Source organism: Berghia stephanieae, chromosome 1 (genome assembly GCF_034508935.2).
Source record: "Berghia stephanieae isolate SIO BIC M18660-M18661 chromosome 1, UCSD_Bste_1.3, whole genome shotgun sequence".
Taxonomy (NCBI): domain Eukaryota; kingdom Metazoa; phylum Mollusca; class Gastropoda; order Nudibranchia; family Aeolidiidae; genus Berghia; species Berghia stephanieae.
This window is the reverse complement of record NC_088360.1, coordinates 111,668,074-111,693,973: the sequence shown is the minus strand read 5'-3', so window position 1 is coordinate 111,693,973 and position 25,900 is coordinate 111,668,074. Positions and strand designations below refer to the sequence as shown.

The 25,900-nt window shown below is 35.5% G+C and overlaps 1 protein-coding gene across 1 annotated transcript in view; it reads left to right on the top strand.

The window, feature by feature from the left end:
- LOC144962735 (E3 ubiquitin-protein ligase TRIM9-like) overlaps positions 1-25,900 on the top strand; it is a 269,597-nt gene that overhangs the window by 123,571 nt on the left and 120,126 nt on the right. The window contains exon 5 of the mRNA XM_078895941.1: positions 11,629-11,785. Coding sequence (XP_078752067.1) covers positions 11,629-11,785 — 157 coding nt within the window. The remainder of the gene's footprint in view (positions 1-11,628; positions 11,786-25,900) is intronic.

Genomic DNA, 25,900 nt, shown 5'->3' with positions numbered 1-25,900 from the left:
CTATCCAACCCTCTCTCTTTCTCTCTCCTCTCTCCTCTCTCCCTCTCTCTATCTCTTTCTCTCTCCTCTCTCCATCTCTCTATCTCTTTCTCTCTCTCCTCTCTCTCTCTATCTCTTTCTCTCCCATCTCTCTCTCTCTCTCTCTCTCTCTCTCTCTCTCTCTCATTTTAAATATCTGTATTCTGAATACACAATTTTGATTGCACGTTAAACGTTCAACATTTGATATCGAAAAGACGCTTTTCATATTAAAATGTCTTGCCTTTTGAATATTTCATCGTATCACACTCTTATAAATGAAACAGAAAATAAAGGGAAAAAAAATAATTAAAATAGTAGATAGAAAGTGAGAAACAAAAATTAATATAACGGCTTAAAAAAAGAGCAAAATATCAAATATGGAACGTTTCGGGCTCAAAACACTTCTACAACCAAAAAGAAAAACCCAATAAAAACATAAATGCCTTACTAAAAAATAACAGATCGACGAATGGGCGTTTAAAACTTATTAGAAACCATACGACAAAATATCTTAACCATCTCCTTACCAACTACAGGAAAATAGTCACATTTGTTACGATAAAATAAACATGCTTCTTAATCAGATTTGATTTGTACATTACAACATTTTATAAAAATTTTTTGTTTGCTTGCTAAGCTTCACAAAAATATGCATATCTAGTCTGTAGTAAAAAGTCAAGTTATGTGTTGGGTAGGTATACCATTTCTGGAAAAATCATGAATATGGTCAGTAAGGAAAGAGTTAAAATATAAAAATATCAACAAAAAACAAAAACAAAGCAACAAACTATTTAAATAAATCAAAGGCAAAAATACCCCCTCTCCAACCCCCCTCTCCAACCCCCCTCTCCAACCCCCCCCCCCCCCCCCCCCCCAAAAAAAAAAATGCCCACACATCTTTTCATTTTTGAATATAATCAAACAACAAAATCTTACCGCTCGCTCATTAAATCTCCAAACCATTTATTTTTACGATTTGTCAATGTTTTTGTTTCAATAATGTAATGTTTCCCCCCATTCTTTGCCTGTAACAATCCCATTCATCACCGAGATGGACAAGACCTTCTTAATTACGTTTCTTCTTTTCTTTGCTTCCCACTTTTTTATTATATCGTTTTTGTGTTGGATTCTTTCTCTCTAACTTGTCTGTCTTCAAGCATAATTAAGAATGTATCGGCAAGTAATCTTTACGACTTGTTTTCGATCTCTGTCTTTAAAATAAAAAACAAATTAAAAATCCCTCCAAGACATGTCCTGCGATTGCTGGCACAGACGGGCAGACAGTTGGTTATCGCTACCTAATCTGTCTGCAGTCGCCAATCCATCACCCTGTCCATTTGGATCCTTTGTAGTTTTGTGTCAGAGACAAAATTGTTTGTGTTCTCATCATTTGGCCAAACATCCATTCTGTAATCGCTCCTTCCAACGCCGTCATTGAAAGAGAAAGGGAAAATCTAGTCTATTATGCTATTTGTTGTAATTATTCATGAAATTAAACATGAAATCCGGCAGCAGACTACAAAATAACCATTTTTTTAAAAGAAAAAAAAAAGAAACTTTGATTGAAACATGATCATCTTTGCATTTTTTTTCTCAATATAATATATAATATAATACAAAACATAGAAATGAGTTCCCAGACACACACACACACACACACACACAAAGAGAGAGAGAGAGAGAGAGAGAGAGAGAGAGAGAGAGAGAGAGAACATTACATCCTTAAAATCTTGTATAATTCGAACATAAACTGGATCGTTTAAAATTATTTTTTTTAATGTTAATCAAACCACCTTGGTCCACATTAAATTACGATTGATACAATGCAACAAGAACATTTTAAAAATATTTTGAAAAATAATTCATTGAATGAAACTCATTGTCAATTACATTCATTAATAAGGTAGAATATATTACAATTCAATTGCAACCAATAATTAAGATTCTTAAGCAAGATAAGGTGAGAAGACTACAAAAGAACAACAGTCGTAATGATTTGGGCCCACATAATCAAATTTCATTTTTAACCATCTGTTGTTAATAACAAGCAATTATTTCCAAACAGATTATGGTTCGTGGATGTAATTTGATTGATGTGACTTAAATAAGGCCTTGCTGTCACTGATGTAGTCATAGTGCTGCAACTTTCTATCGTTTTCTACATGCTGACTTCCAAAGTCCCAGGTTTGAGAGTTTTGCCAAGATGAGGGTCATTTTGGTCAATCGCTGTTTGAAGAAAATGTTTTCTGGCGAAAATTAATTATTTATTTTCAGAGTACGAGATATCATCTATCGTTTTAATCCTGTGTCCGAGTGGGAGGGGAGTTTTATTTCTTTTGGCTCACAGTTTATCTTTGTATAACGGTTAAACTTTGAGATGTATCTCGTTTATCATTGCAATTTTATGGTAGGCAACTAAATCTCAGTTAATAATTAGTTTAATTTTAACCACTAATAAAAGTTCTAGTAGTCATCGTCACCATCATCGTCATCAAAATCATCATCACCATCATCATCATCATCATCATCATCATCATCATCATCATCATCATCATCATCATCATCATCATCATCATTATCATCATCATTACAATATGAGATATAAAATGTGTAACAAACACGTCAGAAAAAAACATCCTCTTCCGAATAAAAATAAATAGATTATTATTTGATAGTTTTAACGTTATTGACTTCTATCACAGCCCTGATAATCTTGTAGATCCTAAATTTGATAATGCACAACTGCATATTCTTGATATTATTATCACAATCAGTTATGGAAATTATTCGTACTTTTAAAAAATGATATGGGTTGCATTCAGATAATTTGTTTTAGAGTACATTTGCAATTAATCCAAATGAGATTTAATCTAATTACATATGTATCAAATATAATATTTTCAATGTTAATAGACAGGTATACGTTTCATCGAAGTACAGACCATTTTCATATCGTTGAAACACCGTCATTCATTGATTCGTTCAATATACGTATATAGAAACAGGGATTGTTAACGCAACAATTTAGTCGAATTTTTTATTTACAAGCCCAGAGAAATAGACAGATTGATTGATAGATTGACAGATATAAAGATAGATAGATAGGTAAAGATGTTTAGAGGTGAAAGAACTTGAGCCAAAGAGAGAGCACGGAAGAGAAATATTGAGGGACAGGGACGAGGAAGGATACAGAGAGATAGAGTATGAGTGAGAATGAGTGAGAATGAAGGGGAAATGTAGAAGGTTAACAAATGTCACATAGGGCCCAAGAGAGCCAATAGTAAAAAAAAAAGGGAGAGAGAAAACTATCTAGCATAATTTGTAGTATTCTGCTTGAATGAGATAAGAAAATTGGTTGTAGCGGCTTGAGTACGGATTTCACTTTATAAATATTTATGAATTCGGGCCGGACTAGTGTGACCACATTGGGCATGAAGTAGAGAAAATCGCTATATCAGAGGACCCAACGAGAGGCTCAAGTAAAAGTATTGATCTCTGTCGTAATCCATTTCGTCATGTTTATTAGCCTATTCATTTAAGTAATGTTGGCAATTGATGCACCTTAGGTTGTGTAAAGAGGAATATAGAATGTGCATAGATACACGTTTCTGCTTTCCAGATTAGCAACGACCTGGGAAAAGGGATAGGGTATTTAAAGGAAAGGATGAGAACTCATACGCAGTAGTAAAAGTACTCGTAGTAATAGTAGTAGTAGTAGTAGTAGTAGTAGTAGTAGTAGTAGTAGTAGTAGTAGTAGTGGTGGTAGTAGTAGTAGTAGTAGTAGTAGTAGTAGTAGTAGTAGTAGTAGTAGTAGTAGTAGTAGTGAGGTCCCAGGTTTGAGAGTTTTTTTCTTTGCCAAGGAGAAGGTCATTTAAATCGATCGATATTTGAAGAACGAGTTTTCTGGCCAATTTTTTGAAAGAGTGTTTATCCAGAGTACGGCAGTTAACTGGATAAAGAACTATCTGATCTGTTTTTATAAATATGCTATTTTGGATCTAATTAAATATTCCAGACAAATTCAAGATGTATCAAAAATGTATCTCAATTATCATATAGACATGAGAAGCCAATGATTTCGACAAAAATGAATATAACCTATTCCAAATTGGGCGTCATTTATCTCTAATTTAAAGTAAACAATATTATGGAGGTCATTGGCTTTTCTCGGGAGTTTTATTTTCCGTAACGAGAAAGCGTATTTTTTAATAATAATATATTTTCTAAATGAGGACAATAAATGATTCCTCGTATATTTTTGAGACCATTAGTCATTAGTACATCTTTTTATAAATGTCCGAGAAATGATGTGTAAACAAAATCGATGTTGAAAATATGACGGGATGGAGATGTTAAAAAAGAAACTAATGCTACATTATCATCAGAGCAGTGCAAATATCTGCCATTAAGGTGTTGGGACGGACGGGCAAAGAAACTAACTAAACTATGTAAAAGACGATGACGATGATGATATCGAGGATGATGGCGGTGTATCGATTATACTCGTCCTTGTTTAAAATAGAAACCCCGTCGGGGCAAAATTGCTTGACGCTGAGAGTCACTGACTTGGAAAACGCAAGTTTTCGTGCTGACTGCGTTGAATTTGTCACTTTTTCAATTGGAGACTCCTGGGCCACCAGTGTTTTGTGACAAATTGCCTTTTTTGTCGTTGATGGATTATTTCTAGCGCATTTTAAAAAGAAAAAAAATCCCCATGTTCAGTTCATTTCCAATATTGTAGTGTAGTTGGCCGTAGTATGTAGAATATAAAATTAAATTAAATGCAGAACAAACCTTGATAAATCTTTTATGCACAATAATCTTCACTGAGATACTCAGTCACACTGGAGTTCAGTGAGGCAATGAGTGACAAAAGTTTTCCTTTGGGCACGGTGCCGGACCAATAAAAATGAAATTGCTCTCTTTGTCAATCGTTTAGTCATTGACCTTCTTCATTTTTGCTTGACAAGGATGGGTGGGCATCCTGCCATGAGCATCACATTTTCTGTTTTCAACAGCAGTCACATTGTAATATTTAATGCGTCTCTTCAACGTGGAAACAGCGAAAGAAAAGATTAGAATTTTTATATAAAGGGCATTTTGTCTTCGTTGTCTTAAAAATGGAGTGACGTAAATCGCACGATAGAAAAAAAAAAAAGAAAAAGAAAAGAAAGAGGAAACTAACGACATTTTCCAAGAATGTGTCCAACAGTCTGACTGTCTGTCAGTCTGCTAGTCCGCCGCCCACTGGCAAAGACGTAAATTTGGTTGTTTGTCCGACTTTGTCTCCCATTTCCTTCTTAAGTCGCTTTTTACCTCTGATGTTCTATTTGCTTTGGCGTAATTAGATACCCTCTTTGAAGTTTCCAAATGAGAGTAAGAAGGAAAAATGATAATAGAAGGTTTCTAACTAGGCTTTTCCAATCTACAAAAGAAAAAAAAAATAAGAAAAGCAAAGAAACAAAACAAACAGTTGAAGAAGGTCTTTTGATATGAAGGTAATTGAATTGCATCAAAAACTGATCCATGACAGTAAATTTATGTGTTATGCAATGTCTGCCATTTACCTGGAAGAAGATCAAAGTATATCCATTTTCCCTTACATCTTGTATAAATACATTAACTAGCAGCATGCTAATTATGGAGAATCGAAACAGCCATTTCAGCAGTAATATAAATATGATTTTTATTTATCTTCTTTCTATTGAGCAGAAAAATGATTGAATGAACAAAATCTAAGGTCGGACAATATTATTTAAGAACGTTTCTGGATAAAATCCTTGTTCAGGCAACAAGCATTATGGAAGTTCTGGCCACCGCAATAAATCGAGATCTTTCGGGCAATGTATAATATTGTTTTAAAATCAACCTCTTCTCATTCTTGCTATTTTCATCACACAAACGCTTAATCGCGCCTTATTATTTTCATGTATGTCAGCGTCTCTTCATATTTGTCTGTCTTCAATTCTCATCATTTTATTCTGAAAATCACATTATGGGGGTAAGCATTGGGGTAATTGATTCCATATCTTCAACAATCGTTTCTTCTATTCTCACAATCTCCCATACCACTCTCTTTTCTTTCTTGACTCTATCTTAAGGCATTCAACATTAAAGTTAAGTACGAACTACGCTTAGGCTATTTTTCCCTCTTCTGTTTTGCTTTTCTCTCACCTTGAAATTCCATTTCAAAAGTACGTTTCCTTCCTTCCTTCTTACTCTCATTATTTTATTTTCCAATTCCGCAGCAGCAGATGACATGAAAAGACTTTCAACCTAGCATTGAAATATTCTGGAGGCCCTTAAGTCCTATTGTCTTGTCTCAGCCCGTTATTTCCGTAATTTGGTTCCTGAACCGGAAGAGAAAAAATATGAATCCGTCATCCAATTTTCCAAAACAACTGAAAATCGTCTTGTCTTGGCTTTATCGTTTATTTCCTACTTTTTATGTATTGAAATCGATATGACCTCCCAGTTACCCTTTATTTTGTACTGCTATTTGTGTGTATGTGTGTTTAATTGTGTGATCCTGAATGTGACATGTCTTGGGTAGCATTAAAGCTCCATAGTATGAAATATAGGTATTCCATCAAAGATTCATTATAATCATGTTAAATTAATACATATTATTTGTTATAAGCAACTACTTTAATACTTGCCTTCAACAACTCTGAATTTTATATATTAGGTTCCAATCTAGGGAATTCCCTTAATATGTACTCGTATAATATGGAAATTGTAAAATCATATATTTTGCAGACAGCTTTTACAAACTGTTTCAATTCATTATTTTATCCAAATTAAAAAATACCACACGATTGCCCCCCCCCCCCCACAAAAAAAACAACAACAAAAAACAAACAAACAAACAAACAAAAAAAAACAAACAAAAAAAAAACAACAAAAAAACAAAAAACAAAATAAAAACATCAATGCTTTGTTTTCCATTCAGTTTTAGTTGTTAATTTTTTTTTCAAAAATATGTTGATCGTTATATACCAAGTAAGGCGACTCAAAATCCAATTTAATTTGAAAAAGAAAACGAACAATCTTTTAAACGAAAATTTTTTTTTTCATTCATAAATGGTTGTAGTAAGGAATGGTTTAAATTCCTTTCAAGTAGGGGAGTAAATACTTTGAGCTTCCTATGCAGACTCTGGGTCTCCTAACGTACAAATCACGCTGGTGAATCTGAGTAATTACTCGGGATGTTAAGTTGGAAAACTCTAAACACGTTGAAAATCAGACAAGACTCGTGAAAAACCCAATTTGAATCAATTAAAACGATGTCTCAAATTTTAATGAACCCGTCAATTCATTGGCTTTTTTTGCAACATGGTAATTTGCTCCCTTCCTTTCTCACTCAATATGTTAAAATGTGTTCTTCAGCTGGTAAAATGGTTACTCGTAGTATATCTAAATTAGTAAAAGGTTAATTTGTTTTGTTTTCGTGGTTCCTTTTTAAATTTACTATTCTCTAATTGAGAAATAATATCGTGTTTGATATTAAGGCAATCGTTATCCACTTCATCAATACGATCTTCACCATCATTATCACCGCCATCATCGTGTCATCAGCAACGCCATCTTTATTATTCGTAAGTTTTAAAATAACATTAACATTTGTAACAGTTGCTCCAGATACAACGATGTAGCTTGAAAATACAACAACAAAAACTATGAAACTTATCTCAACTTAAACAAACTGAGAACTCTACAACCTGCCAAGTCATTCAAGAAAAAAACCCCCATACATTTGACCTGTCTAGACGGACATTGCTCTTTGGCATTTCAAGATTCAGAAATAATCTAATTCTTAAATGGCTAGCACTATTCAGTATCTGATACTGAATAGTGGTTTTGCACTATTCAGTATCTGATACTGAATAGTGCTTTTGTACTATTCAGTATCTGATACTGAATAGTGGTTTTGCACTATTCAGTATCTGACACTGAATAGTGGTTTTTGTACGGTGTTTTTTTTTTTTTCCGAAACCTGACAAAGTTATGGGAAGAGGACAGCTGTGGGAGTGAATCTGGGACTCAGAAAAGTGTACACCAGTGGGGAGTGAACCTGGGACTGGGTTTCGGCGGGTTTCGTAATAAAAAGCAATTACTTTTTACGAAACGCGACGACACCCGGCAATATCCGACAAAGTTATGGGAGGTAGGCAGCAGCGTGTGTGTGTGTGTGTGTGTGTGTGTGTGTGTGTGTGTAGGAGGGGGAGGGATGAACCTGAGATTCAGGGAAGTGTACACCAGTGGGGAGTGAACCTGGGACTCTGGGTTTTGTAAAAAAGCAATAAAAAATGTGTGTGTGTGTGTGGGGGGGGGGATTACTTTTTTTACGATACCCGACAATATGCGGCAAAGCGTGGGGAGTGAACCTGAGACTCAGTGAAGTATACACCAGTGGGGAGTGAACCTGAGACTATGGTTTTCGGCGGGCTTCAGCTAGTTTCATATAAAAGCAATTACTTTTTACGAAACCCAACTAATCCTGGCAATATCCGAGAAAGTTATGGGTAGTAGGCAACAGTGGGGAGTGAACCTGAGATTCGTGGAAGTAAACACCAGTGAGGAGTGAACCTGGGACTGGGTTTCGGCGGGTTTTGTAAAAAAAAAAAGCAATTACTTTTTGTTTACAAAATGCGCCAAATCCCAACAAAATGGGGCAAAGTTATGGAAAGTAGGCAAATAATGGGGAGTGAACCTGAGACAAAGGGAAGTGTACACCAGTGGGGAGTGAACCTGAGACTCTGGTTTTCAGCGGGTTTCAGCGAATTTCATATAAAAACAATTACTCTTTTACGAAACCCGACGAAACCTGGCAATATCTGAGAAAGTTATGGGAAGTAGACAACAGTGGGGAGTGAACCTGAGATTCATGGAAGTGTACACCAGTGGGGAGTGAACCTGAGACTCTGGTTTTCGGCGGGTTTCAGCGAGTTTCACATAAAAGCAATTACTTTTTTACGAAACCCGACAATATCCGACAAAGTTGTGGGAAGTAGGCAACAGTGGGGAGTGAACCTGAGACTCAGGGAATTGTACACCAGTGGGGAGTGAACCTGAAACTCAGGAAGTGTACACCAGTGGGGAGTGAACCTGAGACTATGGTTTTTGGCGGGTTTCAGCGAGTTTCACATAAAAGCAATTACTTTTTTTACGAAATCCGGCAATATCCGACAAAGTTGTGAGAAGTAGGCAACAGTGGGGAGTGAACCTGAGACTCAGGGAAGTGTACACCAGTGGGAGTGAACCTGAGACTATGGTTTTCGGCGGGTTTCAGCGAGTTTCACATGAAAGCAATTACTTTTTTACGAAGCCCGGCAATATTCGACAGTTATGGGAAGTAGGCAACAGTAGGGAGTTAACTTGAGATTCAAGGAAGTGTACACCAGTAGGGAGTGAACCTGAGACTCTGGTTTTCGGCGGGTTTCAGCGAGTTTCATATAAAAGCAATTACTTTTTTACGAAACCCGACAAAACATGGCAATATCCGACAAACTTATTGAAGCAGGCAACAGTGGGGGGTGATCCTGAGATTCAGGGAAGTGTACACTTGTGGGGAGTGAACCTGGGACTCTGGATTTTGTAAAAAAGCAATACCAAGGGGGAGGGGGAATTACTTATTTACGAAACCCGCCAAAACCCGACAAAGTTATGGAAGCAGGCAGCAGTGGGGAGTGAATCTGGGATTTGGACACTGATGAGGATTGAACCTGGGACTGCGAGATGCTGATTCCAGTGGACAGTGAGCTCAGAATGTACTTTTATTTCGAAACCTACCGAAATTTTCAAAAGTTATGGGAAGTGGGCACCATTGGGCAATGAACCGGGACTCAGGGAAGTGCACACCGGTTGGGAGTGAACCTGGGACTGTGAGAAGAGGATATCAGTGGAAATGAACCTGGGACTAGGGAAGATGGATACCAGTGGGAAATGAAGCCGGACTATGGGAGATGGGTACCAGACGAGAATGAAGCAATTACTTTTTTACGAAATCCGCCAAATCCCGCCAAAAAACCATAGACTTAGGTTTACTCCCCAATAGTGTACACTTCCCTGAATCTCCGGTTCACTCCCTCACTGTTGCCTACTTTCTTTCCATAACTTTGTCGGATATTGTCGGGTTTGGTAAAAAAGTAATTGCTTTTTTTTTACGAAACCCAGCCCCAGGTTCACTCCCCAACGGTGTACACTTCCCTGAGTCCCAGGTTCACTCCCCACTGCTGCCTACTTCCCATAACTTTGTCGGGTATCGGCGTGTTTTGGCAGGTTTCGTAAAAAAAGAAACACCCCTAACAATACCACGTGTATTCAGTAAATAGATGTCAATTGTAGTCTAATATTCAGTATCTATCTAAATTATTATTTATTATTATATTATTATTATTATTATTATTATTATTATTATTATTATTATTATTATTATTATTATTATTATTATTATTATTATTATTATTATTATTATTATTATTATCACGTAAATTTTAATATAGTACGGCAATTAATTCACGGAAGTACATCGCTCAATTAAAAAATGCAGAAAGTCTGCCCACATATTTATAATGAATTGGGTTTGCCTTAGATGACAAAACAAACAAACAAACAAACAACAACAACAATAACAACAACAACAACAACAACAAATGAGACAAACAGAAAAAAAACAAGATTTTTAAAAATAATGAACAATAGAAGAGCACAATAATGAAAAACAACAACGAGATGATAACACATAAAAGATATTCGTAATAAATCGATAACTGATTAAATTACTCCAACTACTTGATTAAAAAAAAATCATCATAATCATAATAGTGATGATGACGATTACAACAACAATAATAATAATAGTAAGTAAGTAGAAATAATAATAATAATAATAATAATAATAATAATAATAATAATAATAATAATAATAATAATAATAATAATAATAATAATAATAATAATAATAATAATAATAATAATAATAATAATAATAATAATAATAATAATAATATAATAAAAGTACAATAGTATAATATCAACATTAAAGTATATTACAAGCAAATAAAATTATAAAAACAAAAGTTTAAAAAATATCAATAGACAGAGGAATTAAAAAAATAATGGGGAAAAAAAAAAACAAGTCACCCCTACCGGGATTTGAACTCTCGAACCTTAAAACTCAGAGTCAAACAGCTTATATCCACCAAGCCATGGTGTCACTGAACTCTTAGTGACATTTAATCATGTCTATTTAGACATTTAAAAATGGATTTGAATGCCACTCTTATTTTGATATTTTGAACTATGTTAATTGCATAAAAGCAAAAATTAAAAAAAAATTACGATCAAAATATTTTTACAGCTTTGAATCGGGCTGTCAGTTAGTGCATGTGTTCAATCTGGAAGTAGGTCAACAGTTTATTTCCATTCAACCGAGATTGTCGCACTTTTCACTCTCTCTATAAAAAAGAGTTCCTTATGGATACTGAATAGTGGCAAAGCACTATTCAGTATCTGATACTGAATAACCACTTCCTTCTTAAATTATCTCCCCAGAAGGCCGTCCAAATTTGTAAACCAATTTCTGTCTAATTATTCTATTTTCAGGTATCTCACGGTCTCGTCAGTCGAGTAGCTCAGGCCGACACCAACTTCAACAAAGAAATGGAACTTGCCCCGAGAGTATCTCCTGAGTTTGAACTCACCCTGGATAACACGCCGGCCATACACGCGATACAAAATATGAGCTTTTTCCAGATGAAAGGTGAGTTGCACGACCTTATCTATCAATGAACACATTGCAACAATGTTGAAACTGTGATGATTTCTTCGACATCATATATCAGATTTCTTCTCATACCGATTTTTTTTCCATCTTTGGAATGTCTGGATACTCTTATGTCATGTGACCGCTACACATCGGTATTACTACAGGATTAACCGGATTCATCAAATTAGATTAAGAGTGGAAATTGGTAGAAATATAAAATCTGAACCTTGTTTAGGTTAAGGAACTATTGTCATTCTTCACAATGGGCCATACACATTCTGTAACGTTTCATTATCTAGATCTAAAAGTAAAATTTCAGTTTCTAGTTTACCCTGATTTAATACCGTTTTGTAACGATGGGTCACATAATTCATTGGATAGAGTTTGCATAAGTATTAGTAATTGTGTAGTACGTGGTATAAGTCCGTACCACAATGTTATCATGTAATATGCAATGTTGGGACTATTTGCTTGCATATGAATTTGAGTTCTAAGGCAATTAGTGCGGCTTTCAATGCTGACATGATTTGTTTATGATTTGACGTGGTTACAGATAGCTTGGTAAGAAAGGAGAAAAAAAAATCATTTGGAACCAGATTGCACTGAAGAAACAATTCAGTTGGTATTTTGTAGAATCCACGATGAGCTTATTGGACGAATGTTTATTTTAAATCTGAGAACCACAAACAATAAGAAAAAATAGATTTGATATATATATATATATATATATATATATATATATATATATATATATATATATATATATATATATATATATGGAGAACGCGTATCATTTTTAAAAAAATGGGTGAATACTGATTGAACAAACGATCCGACTCCACAAAAATCACATTGGAAGTGTGGTTGTCATGCTAAGGTAAAAAATAATACAGTTGTAATTTGAATCTTTTAACGTGTATTAAATACCAACCTTTACTTGTACAGAGTTTTTGTCAATAATACGAGTAATACATACATTTATTGTTTCCGTAAATGGCATTCATTCACTCTGCATGCTACCAAATTTAAAACTTTCACTATGCTAATGCATCTGTTGGATGGATTAAGCTCACGAGTCGAGCTATTTAAAAATCTGGATATCATTCGACCGACTCCATTAAGCTATTAAATCGTTATTGGTTCAGAAATTGCCTAATTACAGCACATGTGTCTGTGTTAGATTGAGCGAAAATGTGTTTTGTTTTTTGAAACTCTTTTAGCAAATGAATATTTCCGCCAGTGATTCTCTCAGTGAGAGACAGCTAAACCGATTCTCCCTCTCTACCAAGAACTAACGACCAGAATTTATTGTACGTGTACTTAACAAACGATTTTTATCTGTTCAAAATTAGCAAAAGACCACCCAACTATTAGATGCATTCGAATATTGTTACTTATATATCCCCGGTGGCTCATAAATAAAATAAGAATAAATACGAACATTTTAGAGCATTTCCACGGATTATATTCAACGTGCTTCACATTTTGTCATTAAGCGTATCAGCTGTACGAGTCTTGTCACGTAATGAAGTCAAGCGTTGTTGAGCGTATTTCAGTTACATTTTTATCCCACTCGACTCAGGTGTGAATGTGTATCTAACTGTCTGTAGCGGCGAATTGTTTAAGCGTGCTAGAACAAAAAGGATGCCTTTATTTGTTCGGTTTTCACATCCATATGATGCCGCGTCACACGGGGTTTGAACCCTTGCAAGGTCGGAGACATAACATCATTCTCTGCCTGCTGTCTAAACTGATTGAGAGTAAGAACTCAGCAATGGAGGCTTTCAAGGAATTGCTGCCGTTCGTTTCACGCTAGATAAAACGGAATGACATCTCGTTTCCATGAATGCCAATGGATGACCACATTTTCTTCCGACATATCCCAATACAATCACTTTCCTTTGAATCCCGATACTAAAACCCGATCATAGACTTTACCATTATGATAATTATGACCCAATTTGCTTAACAACTGTCCTATTTAGGGATACATTTTTATAAAAAGACATCTGCAATTTCCTTCTCACCATATTCCACTCATAATGTTTTCTCACTTTTCTCCTTCTCTTTTTGATAACAACGTTGTCTGTGGGAATTTTTGCAGGGGTTTTAACCCTTTCATTGCAAGAGTGAATGAGTCTCCATCAAAGCAAACCAGAACACTCCTCTATTCATCAAGGTATATTGAAGACCTTAACTGGTGTCAATAAAAGAGAAGTAACAGCGATGTGATTTGGGTATAAACTATGAAGTCCGACTCCCACTGTCTACTGTTCTCTTGGTAAAATCTGAAAAATGATTTCAGGTTAGAGTAAACACGAATCTCGCCTGTAAAGGGTTAAGCACATAATATACCCCATTGGGTGAGGACGAGACCATCAAACCTTTTATGTCCCACTTACTTACTAACACTTTGTAAGAGGCAATTTACATTCCGAATATCTACGTCCGTCCTGTCCTCAGTGGAAATCACTACTAATTCCGTTTTGTGTGCATGTCTTTTAACATATTATTGTGGGAGGCACTTAAAACATTCTTCATTCGTTTTTACCAGTCATTTATGTTTTTTTTTTTTTGGGTGTTTTTGTTTTTTTTTGTTTTTTGGTCCGTTTCTTCTTTCAGTCAGGACAGATTTATTTATAAATATCATTTAACCTATCTATCTATCTATCTATCTATCTATCTATCTATCTATCTATTTATCTGTATATCTATCTATCTATCTATCTATCTATCTATCTATCTATCTATTTATCTGTATATCTATCTATTTTCATCAATCAATATTATATATATATATATATATATATATATATATATATATATATATATTATCTATGTTGAATTGTTATCTTTTCATTTATCCTTAGACTCGGAATATCCGCACGTATATCAGTCTATTTATCTTAAGGCGTCTCTTTAACAAAACCGTCTATTCATCCTCATCTGCTTCGTCATTATATTCTGTAGATCTCCAAATATCTCTTGTCTTTGTGCTCCGACATCGATATTCTTTTAAGCTCAGATATAATCCATAACGTCTGCCACTATATCGTCGATGTCAATTTCACACCCTGTAAGTAAAAGAAAAAGAAAAGAATTGAATATCAAGGACCCAAAAACAGATCACCCCCCCCCCTCCCCTACCCCTAAAAGAAAACCCAACAAAAAAAAAACCAAATAAACAAAAAACAAAACAAAAAACAATAACAAAACAAACAAAATAAAACAATAACAAAACAAAACAACAAATGAACAAAATAACTCGCCCCCCCCCTCCCCCTCCTAAAAAGTCAGCCCCCCCCCCCCACACACACACACCAAATCACACAAAACTACAAGGAAGATTCTGGTGATGATGGCATATTGAACCATTTTTCCCTTCCACTGCCAGTTTCCTGGTTCCGGAGCTATGCATACTTCACCGCTTTTGACAGTCCGTCTCCCTAGAGAACATAGGGGGAAATATTGGTTTGCTGCTATTTTGCATCTTGGCCCCCTCTTGGGATTGATTGTCTTGCGTCTCCATTATGTTATGGGTTAGGGTAACTTTTTGTTGTTGTGCTGACGTCTCTCTGTATAGAGCCACTAACATGTTTATAGGAAATACATGCAAAAGGTATTATGATTGAAATTATAATTGAGCTATATGTAAAACTGTTTTTGTTGTTGCCACATACTCTTTGAAATCAGTACCGACTTAAACAAACTAAAATTAACAACTATAAGATAAAATAGGTGTGTGTATGGGGGGGGGGGGGATGAGGGCGAAGAAAAGTATCATATATTATTATAATTTTTTGCGCACCCAATCTGAAACCTACTTAGTTAAAATAACTAGGTATCACCAACGGTTTCCTATTTCATGTCCATTGGCCCAAATGGAGATGAGTTTGTAGAGCACTCGCTTCACATGCAAAAAAAAAACAACACAATTTCAGACCCCTTCCTGTCGAACTAGCAGTGATTGGGTAGCTGGGTCTGTTAGATCTGGCGGAAAGTACAAAGGGTCGTGAATATTTGCTATTGTCCGTTTAACGCTAAAAAAAGCGGGATAAACTTCGACTCCATGGCCTCCGTAGGACTACTTATCCTATTTCCTTCACATATTCATTACATCTCAGTAATTCGTTCTTCTGAAAACCGGATGTTTAACAATGCAATCAAAAGAGTTAGGACGAATTCTTTGCTTTTCATGTGTAGACTGTAATCAAATATTTTGTAATCCCGATGTCGCGACATAGTGATCCAAACCTACCTGTCGTCATTAAATTTTATAATATCCCCTGTGCATGGGTGCAAGATGGCTTTTTGAAATGGATTTTAATTCATTTCCGGCATCTGGGTCATCTCATCATTTTGCCATTTTAAGGCAATAGGTCACATTTCAAAATAAGTTTCAGGCTTTTTAAAAAAATTGTTAGAATTGGATTTCAGGCTTTTTGGCCTGACCTACTTGCACCCATGCCTTTGTTAATTTAGCCTTGGCTCGCTTCTTGCAACAGAGGGTGGACAGTTTGATAATTGATGCCTGCTCAATGTAAAAATTATTTCAATTTTTGGAGATGAACTTGAAATATTTATTTTAAGATTTTCCACTTCAATTAGGAAGAATACATCTGTATTTCGTACTGCCAAAACATGGAACAATTTAAAATTTCAAACTAAAAATGCTAAAAATATTAATTAATTTAGAGATGTCTTTGATAGGGAATTGTGGCCTAAAATACATTTATAACCGAGTATTAATATTCTTTTAATAATAAGAATGAAGGTTGTTAAAAAATTATTTTATTCTCTGTTTTTATCTGTTTCTCCCTTCTTAAGTAATACTTTTTTGTTCTCAACGAATATGTATGGTGTGTTGCTGTTTGTTAGGGGCCCTTTGTAAAGCTCTTTGATCACATTTAGTGGATATTGCGCGATATAACAAATCTCAAGTAAGTTAAAAGTTTCTGATTAAAATAAAATATAAGTGTTATATGGAAGTACAGCCGGTATCGTTAGGATATTGATTACCAACGATTCGTGTTCTGACAGGTAAAGCGTTATGTTAGAATAATCACGACAAGCCTATTCGTTTTGTTTTCAATACCAAGAGATAATTCTAACACCGATTTGATACATGATGGAGTTTAAGGAGTGTGAGAGGGGGGGGGGGGGCTGAGACATTAAAAAATAAATCAGATTATAAACGAAAGGAAGTGTGGAGTGGACGAGAGTGAGTGAGTGAGAGAGAGAGAATGAGAGAGAGAAAGAGAGAGAGAGGGAGAGAGAGAGAGATAGATAGAGAGAGAGATAGATAGATAGATAGAGAGAGAGAGAGAGAGAGAGAGAGAGAGAGAGAGAGATAGAGAAAGAGAGAGGGGCAGTGAGGCTTAGCCACTTAGGGGAGCGGCAGTAGGAAAAGGATTGATTTAGATGTAGATCGAAGATGGAGAGAATTTGTTTGGAAGATAGATAGATAGATAGATAGATCGAGAGAGAGATAGAGAGAGAGAGAGAGAGAGAGAGAGAGAGAGAGAGAGAGAGAGAGAGAGAGAGAGAGAGAGAGAGAGAGAGAGAGAGAGAGAAAGTACGGGCAGACAGATAATCAAGTTGTCAGAAAAAATTATTGCTTTCTTTTATTGGGAAAATGTTGATAACAACGCATTCGAAGTCACACATCACTAGCGCTCAGCTTGATAAGAGATGTAGGGTTTGGGAAACCGGGCCGGAACAGCAGACTGGAAAACACATTATTCGAGTTCACCGCTTATAAAGACGTGAAGAGAAATAAGTGGAAAAATAAAGAAAACAAGTAAGGGGGGAAAAAAGGACAGGATTCTGGATTCTTGTTACAGGTCTGCTATCGAACATCCAGTGATGGAGGTGGTAGAACCAATGCATCAAATCTCTTGGGATGTTTTTACACGGAGGTAAAACACCAGCTACGAGGCCAGTGCGTGGAGAGTGATAGATCTTGTTCCAAAATGGCGATAAGTCTGATTATGTTATCATTTATCGTGCTAATTTGTCTTATCGACTTTTTTTTTTCTTGGAAGGTATTTGGGTAGCTTTATTATGGTATTTTGGCTTTATCTTGTAATGACTCTGTTTAATGTTGTTGTTTTAAAGTGCAGAACTATAAAAGTAACATTATACGAAATGTTCTGTCATCTTTCACTTTCCGTTCTATTTTTGGATGGTGAAATCAAGAAAAGTAACTTTGAAAACTGTTGAAGAGGAAAACATATTTTGTGCTTGTATTTCTTTTAAAAAAAAATTAATATATGGTGTTATTCAATTTTAACCATTCTTCTTAATGCAGATATTAGAAAGATTCTTAGATGTTGCACACTATAGAACCACAATTTAAATGAATAAGATCAAAGATAGGACTGATTGAAAGGCCCTCCAACTAGGTCAAGGGATAGACAAAGATTGATAGGTGTTCGTGATATACCTACCATTGTTTTGGATGGCAATTCGTCTTCCAAGGATGTTCTTTGTGTACGGACGGTTTTAAACGTTATGATTCTGGCAGAGTATAACCATATCTCTCTAAGACCAATTAGCAATAATGAACTACTTATAAATCAACTATGATAAGAAATACAGGGTATAGAGAAGTCCCATATTACGTAAATCGACACATTTTGATATTATCGTATTCTTAGTGTTTTCTTTAAAAATGTATTATTCCTATATTTGATACATTTTAACTAATGAAAAAAAAAATATTACGGATTTGAAGAATTTATTAAAGAATTGTTTGAAGAAAGTTTAAAACGAATGCCATTCTAATACTTTACGAGTCAGTGAAAATGCTTATGATATTTTTAGGTTATGATTTTGATTTACATTTATACTATTTTTGTTAGATTGCTTGTTTTTTTGTTTCAGCGGTCTCTCATATAACCTCAATTGTGTTGGAAGAGACCTAAAGCAACAAACAAAAAAAAAAAAAATGCTTTTAAAAGATAAAAGTTCAAACTGTACAGTGTTGATATCATTATCGAATATAATCTGTAAAAATATTGTTTGGTTGACACGATACTCTCTTGCCCATCAGATACTATGCCGGATGTTGTAAAATTGTGTTAATCCTTAGTATCTAAACTAATTCTTTTTGTTGTCTGCAACCTTCAATTGACTCGCAGCAAAACAGAAGTAGCTTATCAGAACGGTGCGACACAGACCAAGAAGTTTTTTTTTTTTTTTTTTTAAAGAAAGGAATTAATCCATTTCAGAACATTCAGCACAGTAGTTTTTGTTTTCTGGATCAATCCAACTTAATGCCTAACCAAGACTCCCAACAACCCCAACCCAAAGTTGATAGGTAAGCACCCGATACCCACTGTCTATCAAATCACCGCGGCTAATGGACGTCATCTACTCGAAAACCCACTCCTGAAATACTTCACAGTAAATGGAATTTTCCAGACGGGCTCCACGATACTGAGATGCCAACTATCCGTATTTTTTTCAAAAACCAGCAGACATTTCATCCGGAAAGAAACTTTAGAACTATAAATCAACTGACTGTGTGAAATAAATAGGTGATTTAATGACGTATTTTTTCAACAAACCCCCCCCCCCCCCCAGCCCCCCCCCCCCCACCCCCCCCCCCCAAAAAAAAACAAAAAACAAAAAAAACAAAAACAAAACCAACAATTTTTTTTAATAAGAAAGAAAACAACAATTATTCCGTATTTGTTCAAGAAATATCCATTGTCAAGCCCTGTGTGGAATTGAAGGTTTCGCCCCTATTTTCACCCGTCAAGTTGGCACCTCTGGGATAATGCAATAATAAATAATAATCTAATAACAACATCCGACAGTGCCCGGACCGCCTTATCGATTGACTTCTATTCTATCTCTATGATATTATCATTACATTTTTTCCCCTCTAAAAAGTAGTAGGACATGATTCCATTATGGCCTGCTACCATCTCTGAAAGAACGTCGCCTCTAGGTAAACAAGGTGAGAGTGCCATTGAGACCTTGTCAGGTTCAAAAACTTAATTAAACCGACATAAAAATGCTTCTCTGTTTTAAAACGAAACATAAAACGACCGGTTTTAAAGGTCAGCTTTTATGTAGTTATTTTTCCATTTCTCTTTTTTAGCCTATATTATTATATAAAAGTTGTATTTTTTGGCGCTAATGTCGAACTTAGATCATATTTTCAATTTCAACCTCTTTATTAAATTTTGTACAGTTATTTCCATCATCATCACGGCGACCCCTCCTTTCCCTATAGCGATGTTCCATTCCTTCATCAATGATGTCACTATCCCCTTCATCTCCTTTCTTTCTTCTATTTTTGGCCTGCTATCAGGTTGTATTGGACGTTCTCCTCTTTATTTCTCACTTCCCAAACTTCCCGCTTTCAAGATAATATAATCGCCCTTTTCATTTTCACAACTTGACTTTCTTTTTCTGTTATGAGGTAAATGAAATGATAAACACCAATTGCCTATCAGAAAATATGATGAAGTACGTCACTCTAATCTGTCAGAAACTACTCTGCAATGGCATGAGAGTTCTAACCAAGGGATAAGAAGCAATATTCATAGTATTAATTTGACGTTATAGAAACTGTGATAACTACAGAATTCTGGACTTTAACTCTTCCATATTTTACACCTTTATTGTATTCAATCCATCTCTGCAACCAACCATTCTCATTCCATCAACTCAAATCTCCAGTCAATCCAGACACCGCCTTATCCCCCTATCTACCCCCCGAAAATCCACCCGTCCATTCTCATCCATAATAAATGACCAGGAAAGAGACGACCGTCCGCTACAACGTCCAGAATCTATGTCTGTATGTCCCCAACTGTGACCACAGTGTATCAATCATTCATAGATGGACGGACTCAACTTGTCAGAGGATTAACTAGTATTGAGCCGTTTTGGAAATCTATTCCTCTATTTGCGCTATGAGACCATTTGTGACCCTTCGATTGAAAACAGTATTTTGCCAGTTTAAACCTGATGCATTTTAAGCTTAACATATAACATTTAAGTCAAATTTAATGAGAGAAAGAGAGAGAGAGAGAGAGAGAGAGAGAGAGAGAGAGAGAGAGAGAGAGAGAGAGTTTTATTTTTGATGCTTTAGGACATTTAATTTTCCTTATTCTGATGAATTTGACTTTAAAATGAGTTTTCTTCAACAAGTTCTTTCCGACATTATACCAAATTGACAAAGTGGCCACATTTGTTGAACTGAAGGCTAAAATCCAAAGTTACAAATTACCATAATAGGGAATAATGTAACATTATTTAAACCATCATGTTTCACTTGTGTACATAGTCCTTGCACTCCCGATTAAAAAAATATATAAATAAAGCGTTTTAGTCAAAAACATTAACTTATGACCAATAAAATTGAAAAGAAAATAATGTATCTAGAGAGAACAGTAACTGTGCTTACATCCTATGTGGTGCACCCTTTTCTCAAGTGCCCAAAACACTTTTGTTAATTTTACTTTATTGTTCATTCAAAATTAGACTGGGTTATTCTGGCCAGACTTTGTCATAATAACTTTTTGTCTCCTGGTGTTTGATTAAATCGCCAGCATTACATGAATTTTGTTGTTGTTGCTTTTATATGTTTAACAACTCTTAAGAGATTTTAAAGTGACATTGGTGCCAGTTACCAACTAATAGTTTTCCAGTCCAGATTTATTTTCTAAAAATAATGTTTATTTCAAAGTAAGTTATTTGATGAAAAATAAATTCATCTATACTTCAAATTCCGATCTCTAGTTGACACCAATTCTATATTGTTTCACATTCCTGGGAGATGTTTTTATCCTTGCCATCCAATGGACAACAAAACAATACAAACAATTAATCTGATGCCTTAACATACCGTCATAGGTTAAGAGCACATAATCCTTTAATCTCTATCTGTATGCAGATAATCTCCATCGGACGCCTTGTTAATCTCGTTATTTGGAAAGACTCCGATTTTTACGGCTTGTTAGCTAACTCGGACACTTGCCCGTCATCTACGTAGCCGTAGTGCGGCCACAAAGAAAATGGCAGGTGGTGTGTGTGTGTGTGTGTGTGTGTGTGTGTGTGTGTGTGTGTGCGGTGGGAGGAGCGGGATGGTAGGCGAAGGGTGTTCATAAATTTGTGCTGAATGTTAAATTCTGTCATTTTCTATATAGATGGTTGATAAAGAGAAAATTCCACAAAAAGTCCACTGAGAGATTAAAATGGCTGCTAATCCGAATCCCGAAATGTGGTATTTGGTCTCTGGACAACTTTTTATCGATTCCTGATTATCATTTACTTTCTACTTTATGTTCTCAAAGCGCTTTACAGTGCGTTCCATATGGTGGTTTTATAATAATTTTTCGACAGAGACTACACGGCAATTGGCTAATTACTCATTCAAACCTCATTACGAGAGCTTTTTCCAAATAACCTCGCCCACATTGGACTCGATCATAAGATCTACGGGTTAAAAAGCTAGAGCTCTACCTCGTACTCCAATTCCGAATTGGGTTACAAATGAAGAATCACGTCGTGACTGTCAGTAAGGCTAGAGTTATACCACAAAACCGTATAGTCGGTTGCTGTTTGGCCTCTATCTTCGTTCGATCCAAATGTTATTCAAGAATAAATCAGAAAAACAACCGTATCTACTAAGTTAAACTATAGGCACCTTCATTTTGTTTATTATTTTTCCTATCCAAAAGCACCGCATATGTTTATATCGGTATGTCTTTTGCTGCATTTTTAAACCGAAACGTTTGCCCCGATATTACCAATTAAAGTGAGGAGATCAATAAACTATAGCTAAACGTGTTTACTTAAGGTTGAGTATGACTCATCTTTCTTCCTTGTTTAGTTTACCTTTTCCTTGCTTATTTTCCTGGTCACATCTTCTGGTTTTCATTATTGAGACACGTCGGTGTTAAAAGCATAAACACTTTCAAGGTTTGGAGTTGGAGGGGATGCAAGCTGTTGATTGGCTGGCCGATAGTTTTGAATTTTATCACATTTGTTTTTATACCGAGGGAGGAAGCATTAAAAACAGCGGAATGGTTACCATTTTTACAAGAGAAATGTCATTATATTATTATATAATTGGGGGATCGGCTAACCTCTTTATTACCCCCCCCCTCCCTCTCTCTCTCTCTTTCAACATTCTTCCCACCTCTGTCCCATTTGTTCTATCTTTGAGCTGTGCCCCCCTTCTCTCTCCCTCTCTCCCCCTCTCCCTCTCTCTCCCTATTCCCTCTCTCCTCCCTGTCTATCTCCCTTCTCTCTCTCTGTCCCTTCCTCTCTCTCTCTCTCTCTCTCTCCCTCCCATCTCTCCCTCCGTCTCTCTCTTTCTCTTTCTCTCTCTCTCTCTCTCTCTCTCTTTCTCTATATCCCCCGCTCCTTCTCTCTTACATTCTTTATCACTCTATACTGCACTGCCCTACTAACTATAAAAGAAAAAACATGCTTTTAAAAGTTTTGCCAGAAAATTCGTCCTTCAAATAACAATCGATCGACCATCATCTTGTCAAAAACTCTCAAACCCGTGACTTCACCTATCTGCACCCCCTGAAAAACTGCAATACTAATCATTTTTTAGGTGTCTAAATTGCGGGTGGTGAAGGGGGTGGGTTGAAAGGGGGGGGGGGGGTATGTGTTGGGAATTGGGGCGGATTGAGCAGCTCGTTAGGTCAATTCGTCCGTTCGATAGATCCGTACTGTGTGTACTCAATTCTTTAGCCTAGGATGACATTCAGGATTATCCTGCCACGCAATGCCACATCACTACGGAGTTAACGACCCTGGCGTTGGAATGGAGTTGGTTATTTGTGTACCGATGAATAGTAGTAAAATGTAGATGAGGAGGGAAGTGATGATGGTGATCGTGATGAGGATGACAATGACGACGACGACGACGATGATGATGATGATGATGATGATGATGATGATGATGATGATGATGATGATGATGATGATGATGATGATGATGATGATGGTAGTGATGGTGGTGGTGAGGATGGTGGATTTGGTGGTTGTTGATGGTACGACGATGACGACAACGATGGTGGTGATGGTGATGGTGATGATGATGATGATGATGATGTTGTTTTCCTTGTGGTATGAGGATTTTCTGTGCTTATTATTAACACCACTTTGCTTTTTAACCAAAGCCCAGTTTAAAAATGATTCAAAATTGCCATATTTATCATTCCATTTAAGCGTTTTCGTCTTTTGGGATTATATTTAGTTCCCCTTGTTTAGAATACACCTCATTTTCCTTGGCAAGTACATCTGTAAATAACGTTGCCTCTATTTCCCATTGTCATCAGAACGTATCCTATCTTTGTCTGCTAAACATTTTATATAATGATAATAAGGCACAAAACAACTGTACTGAAATCGGTAAAATGGAATGTACAAAAAAAAAAAAAAAAAAAAAAAAAAACACTCCGAAAACTTGAGCTTTTTTATAGCACAAAACCCACTAGATGTGCTCAATCAGCGATGTTTTCTTTCTTTTTTTTTTTTTGGTTTTGTGGCTCCATCCTAAAAATGAGAATTTTTTTACAATAGTTGTACTTACTGATTTGTGATTCTAGATTCAACTGTTTCGTTGTACCGTTATTTACAGATCTGATCAATATTGACTTTATTTCTCCGATGAATATATAGACAAACTTATAAAGAAAGAAAGAAAGAAAGAAAGAAAGAAAGAGAGAGAGAGAGAGAGAGAGAGAGAGAGAGATAGATAGATAGAGAGAGAGAGAGAGAGAGAGAGGAAGAATTGATGGGGAATGAGATTCCCTCATAATATTATTCGTTGATATAAAGATATCGATATTAATACAAGATTAACCATATGAATTCGAATCTATCGTAAATTTCCTTCCTTCTCCTCTGTCCTTACGATTCCATTGAAATAAATAGAATACTACATATTTCTTCAACACTGGAAATCGCTATATTAAAATTGATTTCCAAGAATCAATATATTGAGTAAAAATTCATCTTTTTATCTTTCAAAATCTCTATGTTCTTGTTAGTCTGAGGGGATTCAGTGCAAAATCAATTATTTTTTTCAGGAGCATTTTGTTTCCTTTGTTACAAGATCTTGTTGATATGAGTAAATTAGATATAATGCAACTTTTTACAAATTTAATTTTTAAAATTGAGGGCGCCTGCGCACTCATATAAAATTGTTTCAACTCACTTTGGTAAATTTTTAATTAGATAATTACTGCATCATTGCCACGCTGGAGACCCTATTATATCTTTATTTTGACGAAAGTCAAACAATTTTGAGCGTGGTTAGCGACCGGGTTGTTGATATATACATTTTCAAGCTTTCAATTTACAAATTGATTAGATATTTAATGTTAAGGTCGGGAATGGATATTTTAGAATTATGATTAATTTGAGCATTTGATGGAGGGCGGGGGGGGGGGGTGGGGATTGGGGTAGGGATATGGTCAAAATTCAAATACTTTATTTAGCCACTGAACTCCAGTTTTAGTCAATATTGTTATCATCTACCAGTCAAAGAACTTTCTTGTTATAATTATAAGACCTGGAAATTTTAGACACAAGAATAAAACCCACCCATCCCGCTGAAAAAAACAAACAAACCCGAAAAAAAGAACAAACAAACAAAAACAAAAACAAAACCTGAAGTCCAACCAACTAAAGAAATAGAAAAATAAGAAAGAAAAAAGAAACAAACAATCGAATTAAAAAAAAAACAAAAAACAAAAAAACATTGAAAAACGAAACAAAACCACAAGGCAACGAAATGCACGAGAAGGATTTCCTTGCCGACTTACAAAGTATCACATCTTGATAGAAATCATGAATATTTTTTGCAGACATGCCCGAAGCTATTTTATCCGTGTCTGGAAAACCCCGATGCGATTATTTGTTGTTGTTTGTTGCTTTAGGTCTCTTCCAACACAATTGAGGTTATATGAGAGACCGCTGAAACAAAAAAACAAGCAATCTAACAAAAATAGTACAAATGTAAATCAAAATCAGAACCTAAAGATATCATAAGCTAAATTATAAATAACCAAGAACAAACAGGCAGAAGATTTACAGAAAAAAAAATATCCCTGTCAAAAATACAAT